The sequence below is a fragment of the Trichophyton verrucosum genome (assembly GCF_000151505.1).
Source record: "Trichophyton verrucosum HKI 0517 chromosome Unknown contig00293_1.f1.exp, whole genome shotgun sequence".
Lineage (NCBI taxonomy): Eukaryota > Fungi > Ascomycota > Eurotiomycetes > Onygenales > Arthrodermataceae > Trichophyton > Trichophyton verrucosum.
Genome location: NW_003315456.1, coordinates 1,321 through 23,661, shown reverse-complemented (window position 1 = coordinate 23,661; position 22,341 = coordinate 1,321). Strand labels below are relative to the sequence as shown.

At 48.2% G+C, this 22,341-nt stretch overlaps 10 protein-coding genes across 10 annotated transcripts; 7 read left to right on the top strand and 3 right to left on the bottom strand.

The window, feature by feature from the left end:
- Positions 1–414: 414 nt before the first annotated feature.
- TRV_03507 (uncharacterized protein) lies at positions 415–1,055 on the top strand (the record flags this gene model as incomplete). The annotated part of the gene is made up of 2 exons (XM_003022334.1): positions 415–748; positions 769–1,055. Coding segments are annotated over 2 exons (621 nt in total), but the record flags the coding sequence as incomplete, so codon positions are not given.
- A 2,033-nt stretch (positions 1,056–3,088) lies between these two features.
- Positions 3,089–4,102, top strand: TRV_03506 (C2H2 finger domain protein, putative; the record flags this gene model as incomplete). Its single annotated transcript, XM_003022333.1, has 2 exons — positions 3,089–3,338; positions 3,402–4,102. 2 exons carry the CDS (start codon positions 3,089–3,091, stop codon positions 4,100–4,102), a joined length of 951 nt encoding a protein of 316 aa, XP_003022379.1.
- Positions 4,103–5,066: 964 nt separating this feature from the next.
- On the top strand, positions 5,067–6,276 carry TRV_03505 (oxidoreductase, short-chain dehydrogenase/reductase family; the record flags this gene model as incomplete). The annotated part of the gene is made up of 2 exons (XM_003022332.1): positions 5,067–5,358; positions 5,420–6,276. The coding sequence occupies 2 exons, from the start codon at positions 5,067–5,069 to the stop codon at positions 6,274–6,276; spliced, it is 1,149 nt and encodes a 382-aa protein (XP_003022378.1).
- Positions 6,277–7,321: 1,045 nt separating this feature from the next.
- Positions 7,322–7,833, top strand: TRV_03504 (uncharacterized protein; the record flags this gene model as incomplete). The annotated part of the gene is made up of 2 exons (XM_003022331.1): positions 7,322–7,523; positions 7,592–7,833. The coding sequence occupies 2 exons, from the start codon at positions 7,322–7,324 to the stop codon at positions 7,831–7,833; spliced, it is 444 nt and encodes a 147-aa protein (XP_003022377.1).
- A 644-nt stretch (positions 7,834–8,477) lies between these two features.
- Positions 8,478–9,041, bottom strand: TRV_03503 (uncharacterized protein; the record flags this gene model as incomplete). The annotated part of the gene is made up of 1 exon (XM_003022330.1): positions 8,478–9,041. The coding sequence occupies one exon, from the start codon at positions 9,039–9,041 to the stop codon at positions 8,478–8,480; it is 564 nt and encodes a 187-aa protein (XP_003022376.1).
- A 418-nt stretch (positions 9,042–9,459) lies between these two features.
- TRV_03502 (uncharacterized protein) lies at positions 9,460–11,578 on the top strand (the record flags this gene model as incomplete). Its single annotated transcript, XM_003022329.1, has 6 exons — positions 9,460–9,709; positions 9,831–10,130; positions 10,321–10,731; positions 10,795–11,155; positions 11,217–11,474; positions 11,533–11,578. The coding sequence occupies 6 exons, from the start codon at positions 9,460–9,462 to the stop codon at positions 11,576–11,578; spliced, it is 1,626 nt and encodes a 541-aa protein (XP_003022375.1).
- An 864-nt stretch (positions 11,579–12,442) lies between these two features.
- TRV_03501 (uncharacterized protein) lies at positions 12,443–12,742 on the bottom strand (the record flags this gene model as incomplete). Its single annotated transcript, XM_003022328.1, has 1 exon — positions 12,443–12,742. The coding sequence occupies one exon, from the start codon at positions 12,740–12,742 to the stop codon at positions 12,443–12,445; it is 300 nt and encodes a 99-aa protein (XP_003022374.1).
- Positions 12,743–13,037: 295 nt separating this feature from the next.
- Positions 13,038–15,661, bottom strand: TRV_03500 (uncharacterized protein; the record flags this gene model as incomplete). Its single annotated transcript, XM_003022327.1, has 2 exons — positions 13,038–15,439; positions 15,505–15,661. The coding sequence occupies 2 exons, from the start codon at positions 15,659–15,661 to the stop codon at positions 13,038–13,040; spliced, it is 2,559 nt and encodes an 852-aa protein (XP_003022373.1).
- Positions 15,572–15,850, top strand: TRV_03499 (uncharacterized protein; the record flags this gene model as incomplete). The annotated part of the gene is made up of 1 exon (XM_003022326.1): positions 15,572–15,850. One exon carries the CDS (start codon positions 15,572–15,574, stop codon positions 15,848–15,850), a length of 279 nt encoding a protein of 92 aa, XP_003022372.1.
- A 3,230-nt stretch (positions 15,851–19,080) lies between these two features.
- TRV_03497 (2-dehydropantoate 2-reductase) lies at positions 19,081–21,996 on the top strand (the record flags this gene model as incomplete). Its single annotated transcript, XM_003022325.1, has 4 exons — positions 19,081–19,117; positions 19,559–19,798; positions 19,865–20,294; positions 20,364–21,996. 4 exons carry the CDS (start codon positions 19,081–19,083, stop codon positions 21,994–21,996), a joined length of 2,340 nt encoding a protein of 779 aa, XP_003022371.1.
- Positions 21,997–22,341: the final 345 nt, after the last annotated feature.

Below are 22,341 nucleotides of genomic sequence, written 5' to 3'. Positions count from 1 at the left end.
CTCCATCTCCCACTCACTCCGACCGACCCCCTTATATCACGGCATGTTATTACTGTCAAGAGCTGCCCGTCTATTGGTCATGCTCGGCTAACTAACCTGCTCGATACCCATCTGCCTTGGTCGAGAAAGGCGAAAGGCTCAAATAATAGTAATGCTCGTCTGTGTCTCCTCCACCCCCTGAGACTTTAGTTCTATCCCCTCGCAAGATATATTTAGAACATAGGCGAGAGAGATGGGAATCGAGAGCGAGAAGAGCGGCAAAAATGTTCCGTCCGAGAAAACGGGACGCCTCACGGGGTAGTTAGCTTAGCTTAGCTAGTTAGCTTGCTCAGAACTCATTATTATTGCTTGAGTACGGATCAAAAAGAGTTGTGTGAAGACAAGGAGGACAGGGGAAAACAAAGGAAAAAACAGCCAAAAGCCTTTATTCTCTGGCATGCCTTTTTGGCTTTTCCATACACACTTCTTTTCTTTTCTTTGCTTCCTCGTGCGTGCCGTCCGATGTGTGGCCATCGCGTAGATCTGCATCCTCCAGCAGAAGATCAACCCACCAATCCACGCTCACTCACCCATGCACACTTCCTCAGGTTGACGAAGGCATCAAGGACAAGGCGTGGGCATGGCATGACATGGGCTGATGCAGCTGGCGAGGCAAAAGAAGGTCATCGTGGTTCGCTAGAAGCCAACCACTCACAGCAGCCGGCCGGACATATCCCCAACCCCCTCTATCGAACTCTCCATGGAACGGGTAAAGCATGTAAAGTACAGATCGATCTAAGTATGTATACATCCTCCTTGAGACCTTCTTTTCAAACGATCTGTGCTCGACGTTTGAAGAGAAAGAAAGTCAAAAAACAAAAAAGGGCGTATCTTCCCCATACGAACGAATCTGTCGTATATATGTCGACCTGAGTGGACGGAGTACACTCCCTCCCTCCCTCCCTCCTCCTCCTCCTCCTCTTCCTTTTTTTTTTTTCTTTTCGAGGAGAGTCAACTTCTGCAACCCAAATTTAATTACATTTGCCTCGTATTTGGCTTTCGGCCAAATCTGGTAGCCCGTTGGGTGGTTTCTTTTTTTCCCTTGCATGAGAAGACAAGAAAAGAAGATGCGAGAGAGCCTTAAACCGGGACAGGACTAGCAAGACTTTTCCCACGAGGCCAAACCCGCCTGCAGCATCCTGATCGGGGGAGGCAAGCAGGGTGAGGAAACAAGGTCAAGCAAAAGTGACAGCCACATCGACCTGTTTAACGTGGCTCCTGTGGTGTCTTTCGCTTGTGATGAACTCAAAAAACACTATGCTGCTGGGCTGACTCGCTTGCTGCTCCTCAGTACTCCGTACCACCACCGCTACTACTGACTTGTTCAACTGCTCCGTACTCTTTATCGTATGACCATGGGGGGATGGCCATGCGATGTGATGTGATGTGACTGAGTACGGGATGTCCTGTGTCGCCTTTGCTGATGCTCGTTTAAACGTCAGTACACCTCCACAGATTTAGGCATACTTACTATACACATCCTAATCATCATCGAAACAGGGACAGGTGCCACAGGAGAAGAGGGGGAAAAAGAAAGATGATGAAAAGAAAGAAACGTTGTGAATGGCACGGATCATATTCCCACCAGCCGCCATTCCTCGAGGCACATATCAGGATGTCTCTGGCGACCGCTGAGTGGTGAATTATGCCGCGTTTCCCCAAGCACTAAACCAAAGACAACAAGTCGAAGCGTCAACCAACTGTTCGTTTTTGGACGATGACTTTTTTTTCTTTTTTGTTTTCTTTTTTTATATCTCACTCTCCCCATACACACGGTTGATCATCTTGAAAGTTATGATCTTTTTCCCGATATCGGTTGTGTGAATATGCCTTGGATGTACGCTGCCGAGAGCCAAAAAAGAGAACATGATGCTGAATATGGGCTTTTTCGGCACAAGACAAGACTCACACGTTTGTCTCAACTTGCGACTATCATCCGTTTGAACCGAGAAAAGCAGAGTCCGAGGGCCCGTACGGAGTGCTCGTGTGTAGATCACACTCTCGGCTGAAAAAAGGTGGACAAAGACCCTTTCAACGATGGCAGTAAAATTCCCATCTTTTGTTCATTCATCAACATATCACTACGACATTGATGACACAGGTACCCAGTACATTATATACAAAATGGAACTGCGGAGATATCTTCCATATTGTGAACGTTACAGCTGTCGTTCTCCATACTGCTCCGACCTGATGGACCCTGCTTGGAATCCCTCCCTCCCCCCATCGGGTGCGAAGACAAGAAAAGAAGATGGCGTCCGTCGAAGATCGCCTGGATGTGATTGAAATCACTAGTTTGAGCTCTCACTCGCTGGCAAGCACCTCGACCCTCTTTTTTTTTCTTTTTCTTTCTCCCTCGAGGGAGCCCCGGCCATAAGGAAGTGTGCATGTCCGTCCGGTTGATCAACCTGCGTCGTAATGCACTTGTACCGCGGATGGATTCCCCTTGGAGACGTAAAAAAAAGCAAAAAATACAGAACAGAAAAGAAACGAATGCAAAAAAAGGGTTTGCAAAATTGCTAAGAATAAACGCTGTTCCTTTTTTTCACTTTATTTTAAACCCCCGGCGAGCCAGTAATTGCAATACGGGGGCGATGACAAGGTTTCCGCCGGCGTGTTATCGAGTTTATCCCTGACCCCATGGAGGAGACGAAGAGAAGGCAGAGAGAGAGGCAGAGAGAACGAGGACTATCATTCCTTTTTCTCGGTCAGCTCGTCCTTGATCCCTTGTACTGGAACCTTTAAGCCTTAAAGTCTTGGTTTAAACACCCACCCTTGCCCACCATGCCTTTTCGCCCCGAACACGTTTTTTTTTTTACAGCCGCCTGGGTTTAAAGACTACTTCTATTCCTTCTAGCCCATCCTCTTTCTCTCTTCCTCTTCTTATATATAACACCTTCCTCCGCACCCCCCTGGACTCTTCCTTCCTTCCGTTATCTACACTTACTACTTGGACATACACCAAACATACAACAAACATAGCAACCAGCCGGACTTCAACCTACCAAGGCTCTCACACACTCTCTCCTATACCCTTCTACTGGCAGCCATGGATCTCGCACAGCTAGTCACCAACTATGCCCCTCCGTCACCTCGACGCTCTTCATATTCTACTCAACAGTCACGGCGGCCGTGGGGAACTACTACCTCTTCAAATATCAAAGCAACTCCTTCTCCATATGCAACCGTCATGGAGCTACCGCCTTCTCCAGAGGCCGAGTCCGTTGTGAGATACTCACTACCACCTATCTCAACTCTCTTCCAGGACATCGAAAGCGTATCTCCTCCTCAGTCAGCCAGTAAGTAGCCTATCTGTTAATGTCTGTGTCGTAGAACCATGGTCACTAACATAAGAAATGTAGAACGACCAAAGTTTGATGACTGGGAAGAGGAGAGAAAGTATAGAATGATACTTCCTCCAACTCCTCCACAGCGACCAGAGTCCAGCTTTGAGGAATCTCGACGCTCACCATCTGCTTCGAGCACCCCAACTCTGGTTGGGTCTTCTACCCTTACCAGCCCAGCTTCAGATGCTTCCATCGAGCGTCCAACTTCCAGAACAACTTACTCCAACCGCTCCTCCTTCTCAGAGACTCGTGAGGCTCGCTATCCATCACCAGCCAACTCAAACGTGGCTCGCTTTGCCTCCCCCGAGCAAAAAGTCTCTTCGCCAGAGTTCTATCCTGCCAGCGTCCCAAGTTTCAAGCCAGTTCCAGCTGCACAGCCACAGTCACAGCAAGCCGCCCAGCACCACCATCATCAAATGATCAATATGGGAGAAATGACTGGAACTACCACCTGGCAACACCGTCACTATTTCCCTCCATCAAACACTGCAGCCTACCCACTCAACCATGACAGATACATCTGCCGCACCTGCAATAAGGCCTTTTCCCGACCTTCCAGCCTCCGCATTCACTCTCACAGCCACACTGGCGAAAAGCCATTCCGTTGCCCTCGTCCAGGCTGTGGCAAGGCCTTCAGTGTACGCAGTAACATGAAGCGCCACGAGAGGGGTTGCCACAGTGGCCGTCCTGCCCAGCGCGGCCCCCACGTCGGTTGAAGCGGCGGTCTAGGGGTGGAAAAACGGGTAAAAACAACATTTAAGTAGATCTTCCATACACTCGTGAAGATCACACATTACGCTTTTGATTGAGACCATACTCCCTCTGGTAGGGTTGGACATCCAATCAATAGACTTCTTCACACGGGAAAAGCTAAGGCGAACCATGAACTACAATTCATCTCGAGCATCCCATTTCCATCTGCACTATCAGTCTAAAGCTAGACAGGCCGTGCATATATCGCACATAGCCAAGGTCAGCTATGGCAGGTGAAGTCGATAGTCATCGACAAGGCCCGTGATAGAGCATTGCATCATCTGGTGACGATAGAGGTCGCCGACGAGAAGTTTTCGGGGTTAAAATTGCTGAGCGAAAGGCAAGAGGCGATATGAACTGTATCATAGAAACATATAAAGACTGATGAAAGATATGACAATCTCATTTGTTATCTTCGACGCACCTTGACCGATCCTTTTGTAACCTATCTCAATCGTAACTAGGAATGGCGAGTGGCAAGCAAGGCCATTACGTATCTTGTGTGCCTGGGTACATCTGTGTGACACTCAGCTCTCAATTGTAATCATCATGCATCCGTTTGCTCCAGCACAGCCATCTTCATAATTTGGCTCGCGGTAACTACAGGGGACAAGATGTAACTAGTTAATTCTTTTTGTTTATTAGTCATCGCTGCCTCACGCTAACATTGGGCAACACTCAAAACCTTAACTAGTTAGGTAACTAGTTAGTTACCTTTTGGGCCTGTAGTTCAAAAAACCAACCTCGGATGATCTTCAAGTCCAAACGACCTCCAGACAAGATACCCTGGACCAGCAAACAGCTTTCCAACACATCATGCAGTTTTCCACGTTGGATGTGTATTCTTAGAGGTACATCTAGAAGGCGTATATCATTACCATTTTTGTTAACACGGAAGATACCAATTTTGCAAAATATCTTTAAAACATGTCAGAAATCACTCAAAGACGCACAGGGGTGGCAGGCGGTTCAACCGCTCATGGCCACAAGACAAGTGCAGCCCAAGGACAGCCACAGCCGAAGAACGGTAGCAGTCATGCGCTCAAGGAGCTCGTCGCCCTGCTGACTTTGACGAAGATTGTTTTGGCTCGCCCTTTCGAGACAGCTCGATTGGTTTTCTTGCTCATCCATCAGTTTGCACAACAGGCCTATGGATCGGCATTTCGGCCGGACCGCGATATAACAGACCAGTCTGGTAGAGTCATTTTGATTACAGGAGGTGAGTGAAAGTTACTACCGCTCTTCAGTTACACGGCCGCTTATGCTTTATGCTGTTGTAGGAAACACAGGACTTGGAAAAGAAACGGTCCTGGAGCTAGCGAAACACCAACCTGCAAGGATATATATAGGTGCTCGAAATGAGCAAAAGGCCCGTAAAGCAATGGAGGATATCCAGTCACGGCTAGAACAGACAGTGGACATTCGATACCTACCCCTTGATCTGTCGTCGTTTGAATCTATCCGGGAAGCAGCCAAGTTATTTACCGGAGATTGTGAACGTCTTGATACTCTCATCCTTAATGCCGGAGTGATGGGCTTGGACCCTTACCGGACCAAGGACGGATATGAGGTGCAGCTCGGTACAAACTACTTGGGCCATTTCCTCCTGACGTCACTATTGCTACCCACGCTCCAGAAGACAGCATCCCAGCCTGGTTCTGATGTCCGAGTTCTGTCCATCTCGTCTGCAGCTTGGCAGATGGCACCATCCTCGCCATCGAGGCTGCTTTCACTCATGACTTCTACCGATGACCTGCTGGCAAGTAACAGATGGACTAGATACGGGATTTCAAAGGCTGGAAATATCCTGCTCGCATCGGAACTAGCAAGACGGTACCCGGAAATTACCAGTGTCTCGATTCATCCCGGTGTTATTCTGACAGCCTTGTACGAACAGGGGAGGGCATCCAGTATTGTACTTAAATATGGCCTCGCTTTACTTGTTCCATTCGCTTCTAGTGAGAAGGATGGGGCGAAGAACCATCTATGGGCCGCCGGGTGTGCTAGGAGCCAACTGCGCAATGGCGAGTACTACTCCCCTGTGGGGATCCCGGACTGGAAGAACGAGCTTGTACACGACAAGGACACCGCACGGCGTCTATGGGAGTGGTCGGAACAGCATATCACAGACAACTAGGTTTCAGCTGCATATAACACCATATGTGTGTAAATATCTATATATCTTCATCTGCAGCACCCAGATAGAAACACTATATATAGAGAGAAAGCTGATTTCCGTATTTGGAACTAAGTTAGGGCTAATCGCCCGGATAAACCCACCAACCGAATCCTGGCTTGGCGTTTATGGCTCAACCATCGAAAAGGGCAAAAGCGAGCTTGACTTTTGTAGCCGACGTTTCGACCAGACGCCTGCAGGACGCAGATATCTACCATTCCACACGGTAAGTTGCTGCTCGCGATACTGAGTCCCCTAATACGTGCGCAAAGAGACAACCCAGGGGGCGCCTCGCGGACTGCAAACAGCAGGCAAAACGAGCTCCCCGATTTTTCCGTTCCCCCCACAAATAACCCTGATTGGATGTGTGCAAGTGAAGCTAATTATTGAATATCAATCTGGACGTCCCTCGTCCTTTTGCGATTCTTTTATTCTACTCTAGATCTTTCACCCTGTCAACCTGCCCATCTCTCCCAGACGTTTTCAATCGTCTCGCTTACGCCTTTTCCGCATCCGCATACCTCGGTGGAATTCCCGGCCTTGGAAATTTCAAAGGAACATAGACTATAGGAAACAGAAGGGACGGGAGACAATATTCATCATGGATCTCGCAAAGTTACAGAAGATGCAGCAGAGTGTGCGAATTGGTATGATCCTTTTATCCTTCTTCCTTGCCCGCTGCTTTGCTGTTTCTTGGTGCCAAGTACCAACATTGGAGTTTTTTTGGTCCGTGCTGGAAGGCTGGCAAGCCTATACCTTTGTCCCGTTGTTTGGATCATGGTTTAACATACAAGATTTCGGTGCTCCCTCGCTAACATGACTGTCAATTGCTTCTAGGGTATGTTCACTCCTTCATTTTTCAGTTATCGGACCTATTCGACACCCCCCCCCCCCCACTATCAAACTTCCTCCGCGGCTAGAACTTGAAGTGGCGAGGAGAACATATTATTTATTTATTTTCTGGCCTACATCAGCGGATTGGAAACTAGCGACAGTATGAATTGGTATGACTGACGACATATACGATACGTGCAGTGGAAAGGGAACTCCCCGCCGCAAGATGAAGAAGGTCCACAAGTCCTCCGGAACCGATGACAAGAAGCTCCAGACCGCTTTGAAGAAGATGAACGTCCAGCCAATCCAGGCGATTGAGGAGGTCAACATGTTCAAGGAGGATGGCAACGTCATCCACTTTGCTGCTCCCAAAGGTAAATTCACTAACTATTTTTTGCATCCTCCTATAGACACGCTAACCACCGATGAAACACAACAATAGTTCACGCTTCCGTTCCCAGCAACACCTTTGCCATCTATGGTAACGGCGAAGAGAAGGAACTCACTGAATTGGTTCCTGGTATCCTGAACCAGCTTGGGCCTGACTCCCTTGCCTCCCTTCGCAAGCTTGCTGAAAGCTACCAGAGCATGCAGAAGAAGGAGGAGGGCAAGAAAGATGATGAGGATGATGATGATATCCCAGATCTAGTTGAGGGTGAGAACTTTGACAGCAAAGTTGAATAAATGATATACCTTGAAGGATAAATAAAAAAAACTATCTGGCCCCAACAAACAATTCAAGCTGGTTGCGCTTAAACGTGAACTAACAACACCCATCATCTCACTTCTACATGAAATCATGATCAATTACTTCTGATTCGCTTGGATGTTACGAAAATGATAATGATGTAGAATTCCTTTATGTTTTCCGTATTCGTTTGTATCAAGTACCGTACACGGTTAATTTCACTAGATTAACACCGGGTATTCAAATTTTGTAAAGGCCATGCATGTTCTGATCAAAACTTTCATACTGATCTGAATAATGTTTATGAGAGAGGAAATAGTTGCCGATGTTCCGGGTCCTTCTAGACTGGCAACTGTGTACACCGGCGGTGTGTATCAGCCAAAACTCTAGGCTTGCTTTTCTTCCCGTACCTCGAGGCAGAGTATCTTGGCCTGCATGGCTGTTGCGGTGGAATATTTGCCTTTGCAATTAGCAAACAGAAACTCTCAGCTCGAGTTTCATCCGGAGAATTAGCGGACAACTAGTAGGCGTGATAGTGGATAGATAGCCTATTATGGTCTGGAGGATCGCACAAGTAGCCATGCATGTTGCTTAACTCGCCAGTAAAACAATAGTCAAAAGTAAAATTAAGGCGGCATTTTTATCCTGACTGTGTATCTGGCGGTGCTGGCACGATTTCCCTAGGTAAACGAGATTTTGGTCGATCAGCGAGTTTGACACTCTTCTGGACGCCCTGGGGGAAGCGCTTCTGTGTGCCGCAGAATCCACATGTAATGACCCGAGTGTCAGCCCATGGTTTCTTCATTCCTCGACTTTTGTTCTCTATTGTATCTGAGCACGTCACCCCCGGTCTCAACAATGAATCACATCTCTTGCATATGGATCGCTTTGTTTCGCGGTTTAGTCTTATTTGTGATTTCTGAGATACGGCACGGAGTTGGTTTCCGTATTGTCGAGAGATATAAGAAAATGGGTTCTTTTCACGGCTCACTCCAGGATTCAGGGTCCCCTTTGAAATCTCTTGCTCGGAGATGGAGATGGTATCATAGTTTACCTGGCTCTTGTTGCCATCCTTGCTAGGTTTGGGTGAGGTAGCACTTTGTAAATAGTCAGCAGCCTTGCATAGATAAGCTACTCTTGCATGAAGGTGAGTTTGCGCCCGACTGCCTGATCCTTTCTGGGCCTTTTGGGCCTTCTTAGCCATGCTGTTTGCGGACGTTCACTGGATATCAAAGAATCCAATAATTGACTGGTTGATATCTAGACGTTCCTTTCATTTTCTCCCCTAAGCCCCGAAAAAGAGGCGAGGTAGTGAATTAATGACTAAGCAAATTCGATCACATGATCGGAACAATAATTTTCCATGGCATCCCAAAGAGGCAACGCCCATTTTCAACTTTCGCGCTTTCAACTTCCAACGAAACTTCAGCTTTTTGTTCTATCACCATTATCATCAACAACCACCTTGAAAGGGCCCTCTCGAATACAAGAACAGCTCACACTCATCGAGTAGCCCGGTTTAAAACCTAGTTGCTCATTCCCTGCTTAGTATATCTCTGGGAGAAGCCTTGCCCATTATAATCTCCCCCCTCTTGACTCAGAAATCACCAGAATCTCACACCATGGCCACCGAAGAAGATCTTATCGATTACTCCGATGAGGAACTCCAGACCACTGATGCTGCCGCTGCGCCAGCTGCGCCAGCTGCCAACGGTGATGCGTCTAAGAAGGGCGATCTGACTGTAGGCGGAGCGGGCGCCGACAAGAAGGGCAGTTATGTCGGTATCCATTCGACCGGTTTCCGTGATTTCTACCTCAAGGCAGAACTTCTACGCGCGATCACCGATTGCGGCTTCGAACATCCATCGGAGGGTTAGTTAACACATTTCTCCCACGTCCTTCCTGTTGAAACCCAGCCAAATATCCGCCCATTCCCGCTTTGGAATCAAGAGAATATGGCCGATACGAGCTTGCAGGCGGCACGAGGGAAAAGCAATCCATGAGGACACATTATTTTCAAGAAGAAAAGAAAATTATCTGTGGAAACACATTTCTTTTCGCGCAAGAGATACAGGCCTCTGGGCCTCATTTTGCGGCGTTCGACCCCAGAGTAGGATCGAACTAATGCCACTTTTGCCGCTTCTGGTCTTCCTAGGCCTTTACTGGCGCAAGGGGAACGTAACATTGACCCGTCGCGAAACCAGCAAGCATGAGAACCTTGTATTCATCGAGTTGTTCTCCACCCTGAAGATACCTCCTCGTGCCGCCCTGCAGATAAGCCTATATGTTGCATGTATTTTGCGCTCTTCCGAGTATCACATATATCAGCTGTTGGATTTCCCTCCTTTTCGCGCGGAAAAAGGGGTTATTCTCTTCTTTTGTCGCTCTGGAACCAGCTGGAATGGGCGGATATCTTTTTCATCCTGCGTTTTCTTGAAACTGGATCGAACCAATCTAACATGTCTGCCACGTACCCCATACAGTCCAGCAAGTCTGCATCCCAACAGCTATCCTTAATGTCGACGTTCTCTGTCAAGCCAAGTCCGGTCTCGGAAAGACAGCTGTTTTTGCCTTGACCACTCTCCACCAGCTTGAGCCAGTTCCTGGAACTTGCTCTATCCTGGTCATGTGCCCTACTCGAGAGTTGGCTTATCAAATCAAGGACGAATATGCTAGATTCAGCAAATACATGCCAGACGTGAAGACTGCAGTGTTTTATGGAGGCACCCCGATCCAGAAGGACATTGAAATCCTTTCTTCCAAGGAGACCCATCCCAACATCATTGTTGGTACTCCAGGCCGATTGAATGCCCTTTTGCGGGATAAGAAGCTATCCCTCCGCAATATCAAATCATTTGTCTTGGACGAGTGTGACAAAATGCTCGACCAGAAGGGTTAGTTCTATCTTATATCAGTACCATATACTTGGCTATACTAAACTAACACATTTAATCCAGACATGCGCGCTGATGTTCAAGAGATTTTCCGCTCTACTCCTGCTGATAAGCAGGTGATGATGTTCAGTGCCACTCTTGCCCAGGAGATCCGTCCTATTTGCAAGAAGTTCATGCGAAACCCTCTCGAGGTGTATGTTGATGATGATACCAAACTCACCTTGCACGGTCTTCAACAATATTACATCAAACTCAGTGAAGCAGAGAAGAACCGCAAGCTCAACGAGCTCCTTGACAACCTTGAGTTCAACCAAGTCATCATCTTCGTTAAGAGTACCGTCCGTGCGACAGAGCTTGACAAGCTCCTGAGGGAGTGTAACTTCCCAAGTATTGCTGTTCATTCCGGTGTTTCCCAGGAAGAGCGGTATGATAGAGTCCATTCCCACACTCCTATGAAAGAATTATATAACTAACGTTCAACTCAGTATTAAACGATACCGCGAGTTCAAAGAGTTCAACAAGCGTATTTGCGTGGCAACTGACGTTTTCGGTCGTGGTATCGACATTGAGCGAATTAACTTGGCCATCAATTACGACATGCCAATTGATGCCGACTCGTACCTTCACCGAGTTGGCCGTGCTGGCCGATTTGGTACCAAGGGCCTGTCCATCTCCTTCGTTAGCGACGAAGAGAATATGCAGGTACTGAAGGATATTGAGAAGCGCTTCGAGGTCGCACTTCCGTAAGTCTAACTTAATCATCACAAGATTCATTACATCGCGTCTCACACATATATCTAGGGAATATCCTGAGGAAGGCGTCGATGCCAGTACCTACATGGCATAGTTGATTTATGCTTCTTAAAAGGCGTTCATCGAACGATCCAATCCTGAGGTATATTTGTTCTCAAAATGATCCGGGGTCTCGTATCTGGCGCGTTAGGTATTCACTTTTCTGAGAACTCAGTGATTTCCTTTTTCTCTTTTTTATGTTCTTAAATTGGCCATTCATCTATATTTTCGACCCCTGGCACTGTTTTCGTTGAACTACCCTCTGAGTAAACCTCTTGCTGTGCAATCGCTGGTGGAACAGAACCTCCCTATGCCAAGTCAAAACACAGAGGAAAAGTTTGCAGTGTTCTCCAACTTTTATGATGTAATTTTTGTACTGCTCTTTAGCTTCAAAACAAGGGAAAAGGAAGTCTTCGGATGAAAACACTGACTTTTTATCATCTTCTATCTATGGACTGACACAAGAGTTGTTCCAGGCATTTATGCTGCTCCAAGTATGTCGGTCTGAAGTCGGCAACCAAATTAATGACAATCCCCACGCCCTAGCAGCTACATGGGTGACTGTCTAACATGCTGGCAGTAAGGCCACTCATTCTAGAAGGTCATATTTTTCACCTGAATGAGCCATCGAATCTTGAATCTGCTTGATGTGCCATGTTCTACTCCTCGCACAAACGCCATGTTGATCATTCAGACAGGATGGCCTGTGCCCAAGACGCTTGTTTCACCTTGTCCGCGTCTCACAAGTGTCACGATAACACATCTAACTCTGGTCTGACAGCAAGGCCTGAGATGTTACAGTGGTGGATTCTCGGTATCAGACGGCCTCGGAGAAGGGTCTCACACACAAGCAACCGCGGTAAGAGAACTTAAGCGGGTATATTTCAAGTCATTCAACGGGAGTTCCATGTTAAGTAGATTATGGATGGATGATCTTGAGAAGAGCCGAAAATCGAAGGTCAATAATGGTCCCGGCTACAGGGGTATGTACCAAGCAGACGACAAGCTCTGCCTTGGTTCCGCGGCTGAAGTCAACCCGGCAATGGGAATGGAATCTCAGCTGAATCCAGGCTCGAGCTGAACATCTTGTCTGATAGATCTTGTAGCTGGGGTCAAGATAGTCGACGCTGGTGTCTCTCATTGGAAACATGAGTTGCATGGGCTTCCCAGGTATCAAGCGTTTGGTATCCAATAGGTAGGCCAAAAGACGACCAGTCATCTACCAGGGTACGGACTATGCCATAGGTCTGATCTAGACAGCTTAGTCCCAGTGCTTACGGGTTAGCTGAGAGAATAGCAATTGATTTCGATATCTGTTGACCTTAATCTTTACTGTCGTCAATTTTGTAAATCAGATGGACTATAATTAAGGTAGATAAAAATAAATAATAATTTACAATTTGGTAATTAACTTTTGGTAAACTAAGTAACTAAAATACACTTTTATAATACAGATGACTCAGCTGTGCCACGGCATCGTCTTTTTGTCCCGAACGGAAAACCTTCAGCTTCTTTCAATTGTAACAATTTGGGTGATAGTAGCGGATTTTTCCATCATCTGAGGGACTGTGATCTGAGACAGAGAAGTCTGAGAAAGAGCGGTTGTCGTCGTCCGGATAGGACAGGTCGTCTTCGTTGAGATCGATGCCATTACAGGACGGGTCAGAAAAGCCAGGAAATTGGCCGAAATAGATTCCGTGAGCCTTCGGGTGAATCAATTCACAAGCCACACAACAATCAAATGGTAATAGGAAGGATGCTGGGTCGGCGTCGATATAGGATGGGCGCTCGGCTGTCTCGTTTATCTTGCATTCCCCGGTCAGAACCCGCACCGTCCTTTCATATTTTGCAGAGTGTTTTCCCTCTGCAACTTCCAATGGAGATACACCCTCAATGTCTCGCACGTTGAGATCCACGTTGATATTGGCACTATGGCGAACCAGATAGCTGACGGCGTCAACATTTCCCCGGTGAGCGGCTAACCAGAGCGCGGTTCGTCCCTTGGGATCCTTCGCCTCGATGTCGACATCGGGGCGGCTGGTGAACTGCTCCATAATATCAACACGGCCTGTGACGGCCGTCATCATGAACGGAGTCTGGCCAAGCTTGTTTCGTTCATCGGCCTTAATGTTATTTCGAGCCAGTAGGCTGCCAATAACATCAATGTTTCCTAGCACAACAGCGCGTGAGAGCGCAGTTTCGCCGAAGCGATTACTAGCATTGACATTAAGTTCCTCACGGCTCATCAATAGATCTACCATTCGCCGATCTCCAGTTATAGCTGCTCCCATCAGTGCATTGTCGCCGAAGCTGTCTGCACAGTTGACGTCAACTTTGTCATGGGCAACCAGAAGCCTAAGCGCTTCGAATTCATCTGTCACTCTATCAACCGTTTCCATGGGGGGTCTCATTGCATAGCATATCGCAGTAGCACGGCTTGCGTCACGACTATTGACATCAATGTCGTCTCGTTCGAGAAGGAGCTTCATGACATTTGTGGCTGTACACGCAGCCGCGAAAGCTAAGGGCTCTGTAGCGCTCTCGCCATATTTCTCATTGGCTAGGCCTTCAAAGCGATTGAGTAGCATCTTTGCGACCTTTGTGCAATCATGTTGCAAGGCAGCTTGGAAACACGAAGCAGCTACTCCCCTCCGGGTCTGGGGCCGTAGCACATCAGAGTCAAAAATAAGACTGACGATATTCTCATGGTCCTTTATGGCAGCGGCCAGTAGCATGTCCGTCTCCAAACTCATGCCAAACATATCATCGACTGCACAGCTTGTTATGGGAGCGTCTCTTGCTGGGTTTGAAAGCCATAAATCTAGATCATCATTATCATCAGCATCCAGCTCATTAGCATCCGCCTCGTCAACATCCCCGTCATCCGCTTTATCGACAGTGTTAACGGTTTCCTCGTCATTCAAATTCAATCGTGCGATGTCACGCACTGTTCTAGCATTAGCAGGCAAACTACTATAGTCCCAGAGATATCTTACGATCCCTTCACGGCCAGCGCCCGCGGCAGCTGCAATAGCCTCATCGACATCGTCAGCGATAGGCCGAGGATCTAGGCCGTGGAGTAGGACATCTACAGCAGTTCTATGTCCCTTTTCTGCCGCAAGAGTCAACGGTAGCCCTCTCTGTCTTTCTTGATAAAGTGTTCCATCGATATTTTCAAGCAATAGTTTGATCATTGACACATCTCCCGCTATGGCAGCAATGTGTAACGCATTTAGCCCCGCGCCATCTGTGACGAATCTTCTTCTAGGCTGTTGAAGGAGAATTTTCATACACTCAAGGCTCCCTTTCTGCGCGGCCACCAGAATTGGGTTGCCAAAGAATTCATGAGCAGTATTGACACAGAATGGACCCCTAGTCAATACCCGAGTCAATAAGGCAGCGTCATCCTCAAATATGGCTACTATCCCCGCAGCGCTGCAGATATCCATGGTTACTCTTTCGGGGGTCTTACTGTCCGCTTCACTATACTCCTCAAAAAAGTCTTCAAAGAATGGGTCTTGGTTTCCACTGTAGAGCTTCATTGCAGCCAGTGCGCACAGGGTATATTGATACTTGCTTTTCAAGGCCGAGCGCTCATGGTCGCTCTGCTGTTGAGTTTCGCACAGGAGATACTCAGTGATTTGGTTAATGGAGCCTACAAGTTCCGGACAACGGACACTCTCTTGGCTTTCCCATTCCAAACGAGTCATACTCGTTTCCTTACCTATCATTTCGAGGAAAAACTGCGTCGCTGGTCGGGGGAGCATTGACTCTAGCCATTCCTCCTTTTCATAATCGTCAACTCTGGGATGTCTAACCTGTTTGGCCACCCAGTATACCATAAGCCTTTCGAATTGTTCTTCAAGTAGATAACGAGGGCGGTTTATTAGCTCAAAAAGGATCCCAACGACATGTACTATTTAACAAGGGAAGCAAATCTAGCTTTAAATGGAGAAAATGGATGGGGAAAGGGATACGTACTGCTAACAGGCAGTAGGTTCCTTTGAAAGCTACAATGTGGACTCCCCATATAAGACTCAAGGTGAGCATGATTCTCTACCTCTTCCCTCCAGGCGTCCCACGCATATTCAAGGATAAAAAGGATGATTTCTTCTGGCAAGTCTTTGAATCTGGCCATGGTGGGCTAGCCTCCTTTGTTATCCTACAGTACCTGCGATCGACCGTCCAAGCTGGGGATATGCAAAGTATGTGCTCCGTAGCTCGCAAGGTATTCGATTTCACTGGGAGGTGCATAAATAGTAACGTCGCTAAAAGCGGATGGAAGATGGATGCTCATATTTGCTTCTTCCTGCTCATCTTGCATTAGGGAGTACCAGCACACCCTTTTTATGACGCCTCAGGCGAAAAAGAGATGCAAATTATTGAATTGAGATAACGTCACCGACTTTAGAGTTCCTTAGTCATCGGATAAAGTGTAAAGCCGCAAAGCTTAGTCATAACCTTGAAATAACGCCTAGCTTTTTATTTTTACATCATCAACTCCAGCGCGAAAGAGAAACAGAGCGTAGCGGAGGGAAAGGAAGAAAGGAACATTATTGATATCTAATATGGATATGCATAAGTATGCAGGCGGAGGGCGGGATGATCGAGAGATACGGAGTCACTGATATTCAGGAACCGACTGACGCAAACTCCGTGCCATCCATCTACCTCACGTTCGCAAGGGCAGGGAAGAAGCAGAAGGGAGAGAGAGGAAAGGGAAAAAGAAACTAAAAATTACGGCACTTGCAGTAGTAAATTACGACGATGGAGGTGATGTGGTGCTAAAAATTACCGGAGCCATCGCAGCGAAGAAGGTCGACTCAGCGGCGACGATGACGAGTCAATTCGGCGCCAGCACATCTCCATCCCGTGTGCCTAACTTAGGGTCCGCCAGTGGCGAAGACGAAACAATCCCTAGCATGGTCGAAAGGGAAAGAAATTCTTTCAGTCAAAATCGATTGCAATTCCCTGTCGCGGTGTTGTCGTACGGAGCTCCTCGACTTCGCTTCCTTCTCTCGAGACGGAGTGCTCGGTCTAGGTGCATTATTGTAGTGCACATGTGTGGCAGAACGGAGTCACTACTGATTGAAGCGATTGAAAGGAGCGAAAAACAAATATAAGAATATTGGGGAGGATTTACTCCGTACTCTGTATGTTGTTTTGTTGATGTTGATATATGAGCCTTTCTGGCTGGGCCTTTTGCTCCACCACACGGGAAGGGAGAAGAAGCCTGGTACATAACACTGGTGCTTGAGCCTGTCAATAATTTAAGCAACCTGCTCGACTTACCTTGCCACGAAGAGGAGAGGAAAGGCACACAGATGAAAGAAAAGAAAAGAAAAAGGGTTGGAAAGGGAGAAAGTATTCTCTGTATGGAGTACGGAGTACTTCTGCACAATAATGCCACTGCGTCGAGGTTCTTATCTGGGAAAGGAAAAGCAATATTCGGACGGGAGATGCAAAGCAACCAAACAAGCGGCGAGCTGGAAGCTCGATATGCAAATCGCCCCTTGGGATCAAAGCTGTTCAACACAAAATACCATGCACTCTGGATGACCGAGCTAAAAGTATGAACGATTGATTGTGATCATAAAGATGATCCCACCAGATGTCTCTTTCGACTACTCATCAGATACGAGGTTGATTCTTCTGCCTGACAGTTCTATGATACGACCTGCGTTGAAAAAAAGGGGGGGAAACCGTTGAAAGAAGGAGCAAAAAAAAAAAAAGTTGAGGTCGAGATGAGGCATAGGGCACAGATTGGACCAGTTTAGCATCCATTTAAGCATCCGTCGACTCCGTCGGGGGCTGTGTGATCGAACTCCGAACCTACTCCCTACGTACGGAGTTACTTGTGTTTTGATACATAAACTACTCGCATACGGAGTATACTGGGGGACTTAAGGGGGACTACTTAAGTATGTTTGGGTACTTAATATATCTGCTGAAACGTAGACATGGCCACGATGGATGATAAGGCTGGCCTAAGAAGAACATCAAGTTGATAGCCATGGTTCTCCCTTTCCGGCTCTTGTTGAGAGTAGTCCTCTTCTCTGCATCCATCCCCCTTTTTTCCCTTGATATCTTAGTTAATAATAACTAGTTAACTATCTTGCTGACTGACGCACGGCACAGGATCGGGGAAGTTGGCGGCCGGCAGCAGCAGGCAGAGGTACACCCGAGTGAGAGAGAATGCAACAACGTGGGCGGTAGCTCTGCATCCTGCATCCTATCAATTTCTCCAGAGCTGTCATCCCCATTCCGGCACTTGTCCATCCAGATATCAATCGTCACCAAGCAGACTAGTTAGCTCCCTTCACCCTGAAAATCTTTTGCGCCAGAAGGGGGAAAGCAGCTGGAAAAAGCAACACCGGCGCCTTGTCTATCGATGCTTTCTTTTTCCCACGGGTCTTGCCAACTAAAACACCACTTGGCAAGATTCCCTGCTTATCTGTTTAGCACTACGATCTGAGCAGAGGTAGCCATAGCCCGCTCGATCGCGTAATTACCGGAACATTACCACTGTATCTTGGTGCTCTATGCGTCAACACCCCCCGGCAGCTCCCTGTAACATGGCTGTCCTGTAACCGTAATACCAACTATCGCGACCTTGTTCGAGGTTCCCGCCAAAACTTCAACCTGCGCCCGCTCCGACCACCGCAGGTTTTCGTCGTCCAGCGCTCGCTGCGGTTTCTCCTCCTCGTCGAAAACAGAAAACCTCGACCGCTTGCCTGCATCTCCCTCCCTCTCCCTGACTGCTCTCTATCTCTCTCTCTCTCAGTCGGTGTTCGTTCTGCTCTGCTCTCTCTCTCTCTCTCAGGCATTGGTCTTCCCTTCGTTTGGCTCTCGTTTTCCGTTTCGTTTCTTTTTCTTTTTTTTTTTTTATCCTCGCTGCCTGTCTCTCTGTCTGCGTCCGCGTTCTGCCCTCGTCCCCTTTGACCTGACGACCGACGGCTACCCGAACCCTCGATCAAAGAAAATCCATCAGGCTGACGGATCGAGCGGACCAATCTCATCTCGCAAAGTCCTCGACGGCCCTAGTGCCTGTTCAGCGTCCAGCCATCGGTCGGGTTGATAGTCCTGCGCGCGCGGGAAGTCGAGAGAAGCGATGAGATAAGAGGGCCCGATATCCCCCATATACTCTACAACGACATCCAGCACTCCACGAGCAGCTGTAGAAGAGAAAAAGAACCCCCAAGCAATAAATAAAATCAGCGGTAGAAGAAGAATAAAAACAAGAACGATCCCTTGTCGACAAGCTATCGAACAAAGGGGCACGCCGTTCCACTTTGCTTCTTCTTCTTCCGATAGAGTACATATCCATACCGCGACCCCATCGTGCTGCTTCCGTCCGGCCAGAGCAGCGTCAAACATATATCATCGAGCACTAAGCAGGCGAGCCAGCAGCAAGGAAGCGAAGCAAGCACACCAGCTCGCTCGCTAGCAGCCAGCAGTGTGTAACGTGCTGTGCGTTCCGGCGGTACAAACAACTGGGCTGCTTCTTTCCCGCCCGACGTCTGCTCGGCTGCATACCTCCTACGCTCTGCCTTCCCAATGGCCCCGTCGCCGCCGAGACTTCGCATTCTATCAGGTACAACACCTCACTCTCTCCTTGTTCTTTTTTGTCCCTCTTGTTCCTCTTGCTTCTGTTGCTTCTTCTTTTTTTTTTTTCTTGCCCTCTTCTCAGTTCTGCCGCGTCTCCCCAACCAGCCAACCTTTGCCCCCCCTCCCAGTCCTCAAGTCTTCAGTATATTATCTGTCGACACACTTGAGAAGCCTTCACTCGATCCTTCACCTCCTGAGCGGCTTTCCCTCCCTCCGTCCGTGAAAAGAGAAAAAAAAAAAAAAAGAGAAAGGAAAGATAAATATCACAAAATCGAGAGGAGGAAGAAGCAAAAATAAATAAAGGCAGCAAGGAAACTGGGAATATCTCGATCTTGGAACCAGTCCTGGAATCACACTCGCCCTGCTTTCCTAGTTACATTTCATGACTGTGTTTCTGTGATGGGCCGGCTGACATCCTATTTTATAGTTGGTGGTAATGCGGTGTCTGCTTTTCTTTCCTGGAGACTCCAGGCCACGCATTCTTGTGATGTGACGCTGGTGTGGAAGTCCAGCTTCGAGTCCGTCCAGCAGTACGGCATATCCTTTAAGTATGGCTACTCTCTCTCTACCCTTAGATCTCGCCTTGGGGGGTACCTTGGTTGGCTCACACTTATTGTCAAAATTAGGTCGAAGGTGTTCGGCAACGAACGCTTTAAACCTCGACACGGTAAATACTATCCGTTCTTTTGTTTTTTACACCGAGAAAGGTAGAACCTGCTAACAACAAATATAGTTGTCCGTACGCCAGAAGAAGGTGCCTCCATATCGTCGTCATACGATTATGTGATTCTCTGCGTGAAAGCTCTGCCAGATATCTACGATCTCGCCGGCGTGATCGAATCAGTCGTTACCCCCCAACATACATGCATCCTGGTCAATACTACGAGCACAATAGGTATCGAGGCCCATTTGGAGCAGAGGTTCCCAAAGAATGTTGTCCTTTCTCTGGTATCTGCAGTAGATATTGTCCAGACCGGTGCCAGCGAGTTCGAACACACCTCTTCAACCGACCTGTGGGTTGGTCCAGCTTCGAAGAACGCCATGATCCCAACAGCCATCCAGAACGACATGGCTGCTGCTCTGGCAATAACTCTCGGCACCGCTCAGGTGAACTGCAAAGTATCAGAAAATATACTCCAGCAACAGTACGATCGTATGATAGGGTATGTGCGATGTCTTTTTGCCCTCTCGCCTTTTTTTTTTTTTTTTTTTGCCATGCTAATCCTGTCTAGCCCCATTGCTTTCTACCCTATCAGTGTCCTTTTCGAAACCCCAAACCACAGTCAGCTCCTAGAAAAGGTTGGGGTGCGTCAAATGGTCTCAGACGTTCTTGATGAGTTGATTGCACTTGCAAAGTCCCAGGGATGCACGTTTGCCGATGACTTCAAAGAAAAGACAATCCAGGCAATGACAGCCCCGACTGAGAATCCGAGCATCATGTACCAGGACTTCCAGGCCAGGCGGCCCATGGAAATCGAAACCTACCTTGGAGCTCCCGTCAAGATGGCAACTGAGAACGGCGTAAAGATTCCTCGAATAGAAACATTGTACGCCATGCTACATCATATTAATATTACAAATCAAAACCGTCAGCCCCCAACGGAACCATCCTCACCCGTCGTTACACTGCCTCCTCGAGTATCCTCTGCTCCTTCAAGACCGCCGATGAATGGTGCCCCTCGAGGCGGTGGAAACTTCCGTGGCCAACCACCACCTCCACGTCGAGGTCCTTCCTCTATGGCTAACAACCCACGACCTCTACCTCCCCAGGCAAATGGCCATGGCCCTCGTGCTCCCAAGCAAGGTATGCCGCGTGATCTGTCGTATGAGGACCCATCTCTCGACGAATTCAGCCATCTTGTACTTTATGAAGACGGTCAAGACGACGCCCAGTCCCAGCACGGCGGATACAACGGCCATACGAACGGGGGGCCATCTCCTAGTGAATTGGCGCTAAAGGAGCGTGAACTCATGCTTCGCCAGCGAGAGATTGCCCTACGGGAGCAGGAGATACAAATGAGGCGCCGTGGAGCCGGCGTTGCGAGAGCTCCATCGGTTAGAGGCGGTTTTGACGATGACGACGAAGATGGCTACGACCTAGACCACCGCAGCCCGGCCATCCCTCAAATTGATCCAGATAACTTTGACATGATGAGCGTAACTTCTCGGAGAAATAGGAAAACTCCGACTACGCCCGCAAAGGAATTCCGCAAAAATCCTGAAATGAACAGTTCTCGCCCCCCATCTGTTTTCAGCAGACATTTTGGTGCTGGTAGACATCGTGCCAGCGCAAGGATAATGGAGGAGATACCAGGAGTGCATGATTCGCTGCTGGACAACCCTATGATGAGCTACTCATCTAACCGATATGGTAATGTTGACAGAAGAGAAATGCACAACGAATCAAGAGCGAACTCCTTGACTGCCTCGAGAATGGGCGAGATGGGACATGGAACATTCCCACCGAGTAGGAGGACCAGCCAGTCCCCCGGCAATCCTTCTCTCCCAAACGGCCGGATGGGTAGACCAGGTACAGGTCCTGAGGGTGGCCAGATGCCCCTACCGAATGGAATGGGACATAGTGGGAGGCCGTCTCCCCCAGGAATGATGAAAGCTCCAGTACCAAGGCACCCGCCTGGTCAAGGTAATGCTATAATGCCGCATCAGGTCGAGCAACATGTCGGGGTGAGCAACCATCCGTACCCCCCCAAAGGTCCTTCAAACGTTCGAAGTCTGACGGGCAGTGCGAGTGCCAGCGCGGAGAGTGGTGATAGTGGTGCAAGTGCACATATCGACTCAGAGAATTCCGCATACAGCAGCCAGAGCAGCCTTGATCCCGTTCATCGTGGACATGCAGTTCGATAATTTCTTACGCGCAGCCACACCGCTCCCCATTCTCTCCCTCGTCTCTTTCTTTTCCTACGTCGAGCGGATATCTACCTCTTCACGACACGAATTATAGACGTCCCCATTAACGATACCCCTTCAACACATAATTCGCATTAGCTTTTCGCCTACATTTTTTTCGGCATTTCCTAGTATCCTTTTCCACCGAAATCCTCCCCATCGTCGTTCTGCCTCGAAGCCACTTCGGAATGATGAAAAAAATACTTACGGTAAATAGCGTCTCGTTTCTTGGGCTTATGTTCTCGATCCCGACAGCCTGCCGGCAGTGTTCTTTTCCATGCTGCTGCCTTCAATGTACAATGG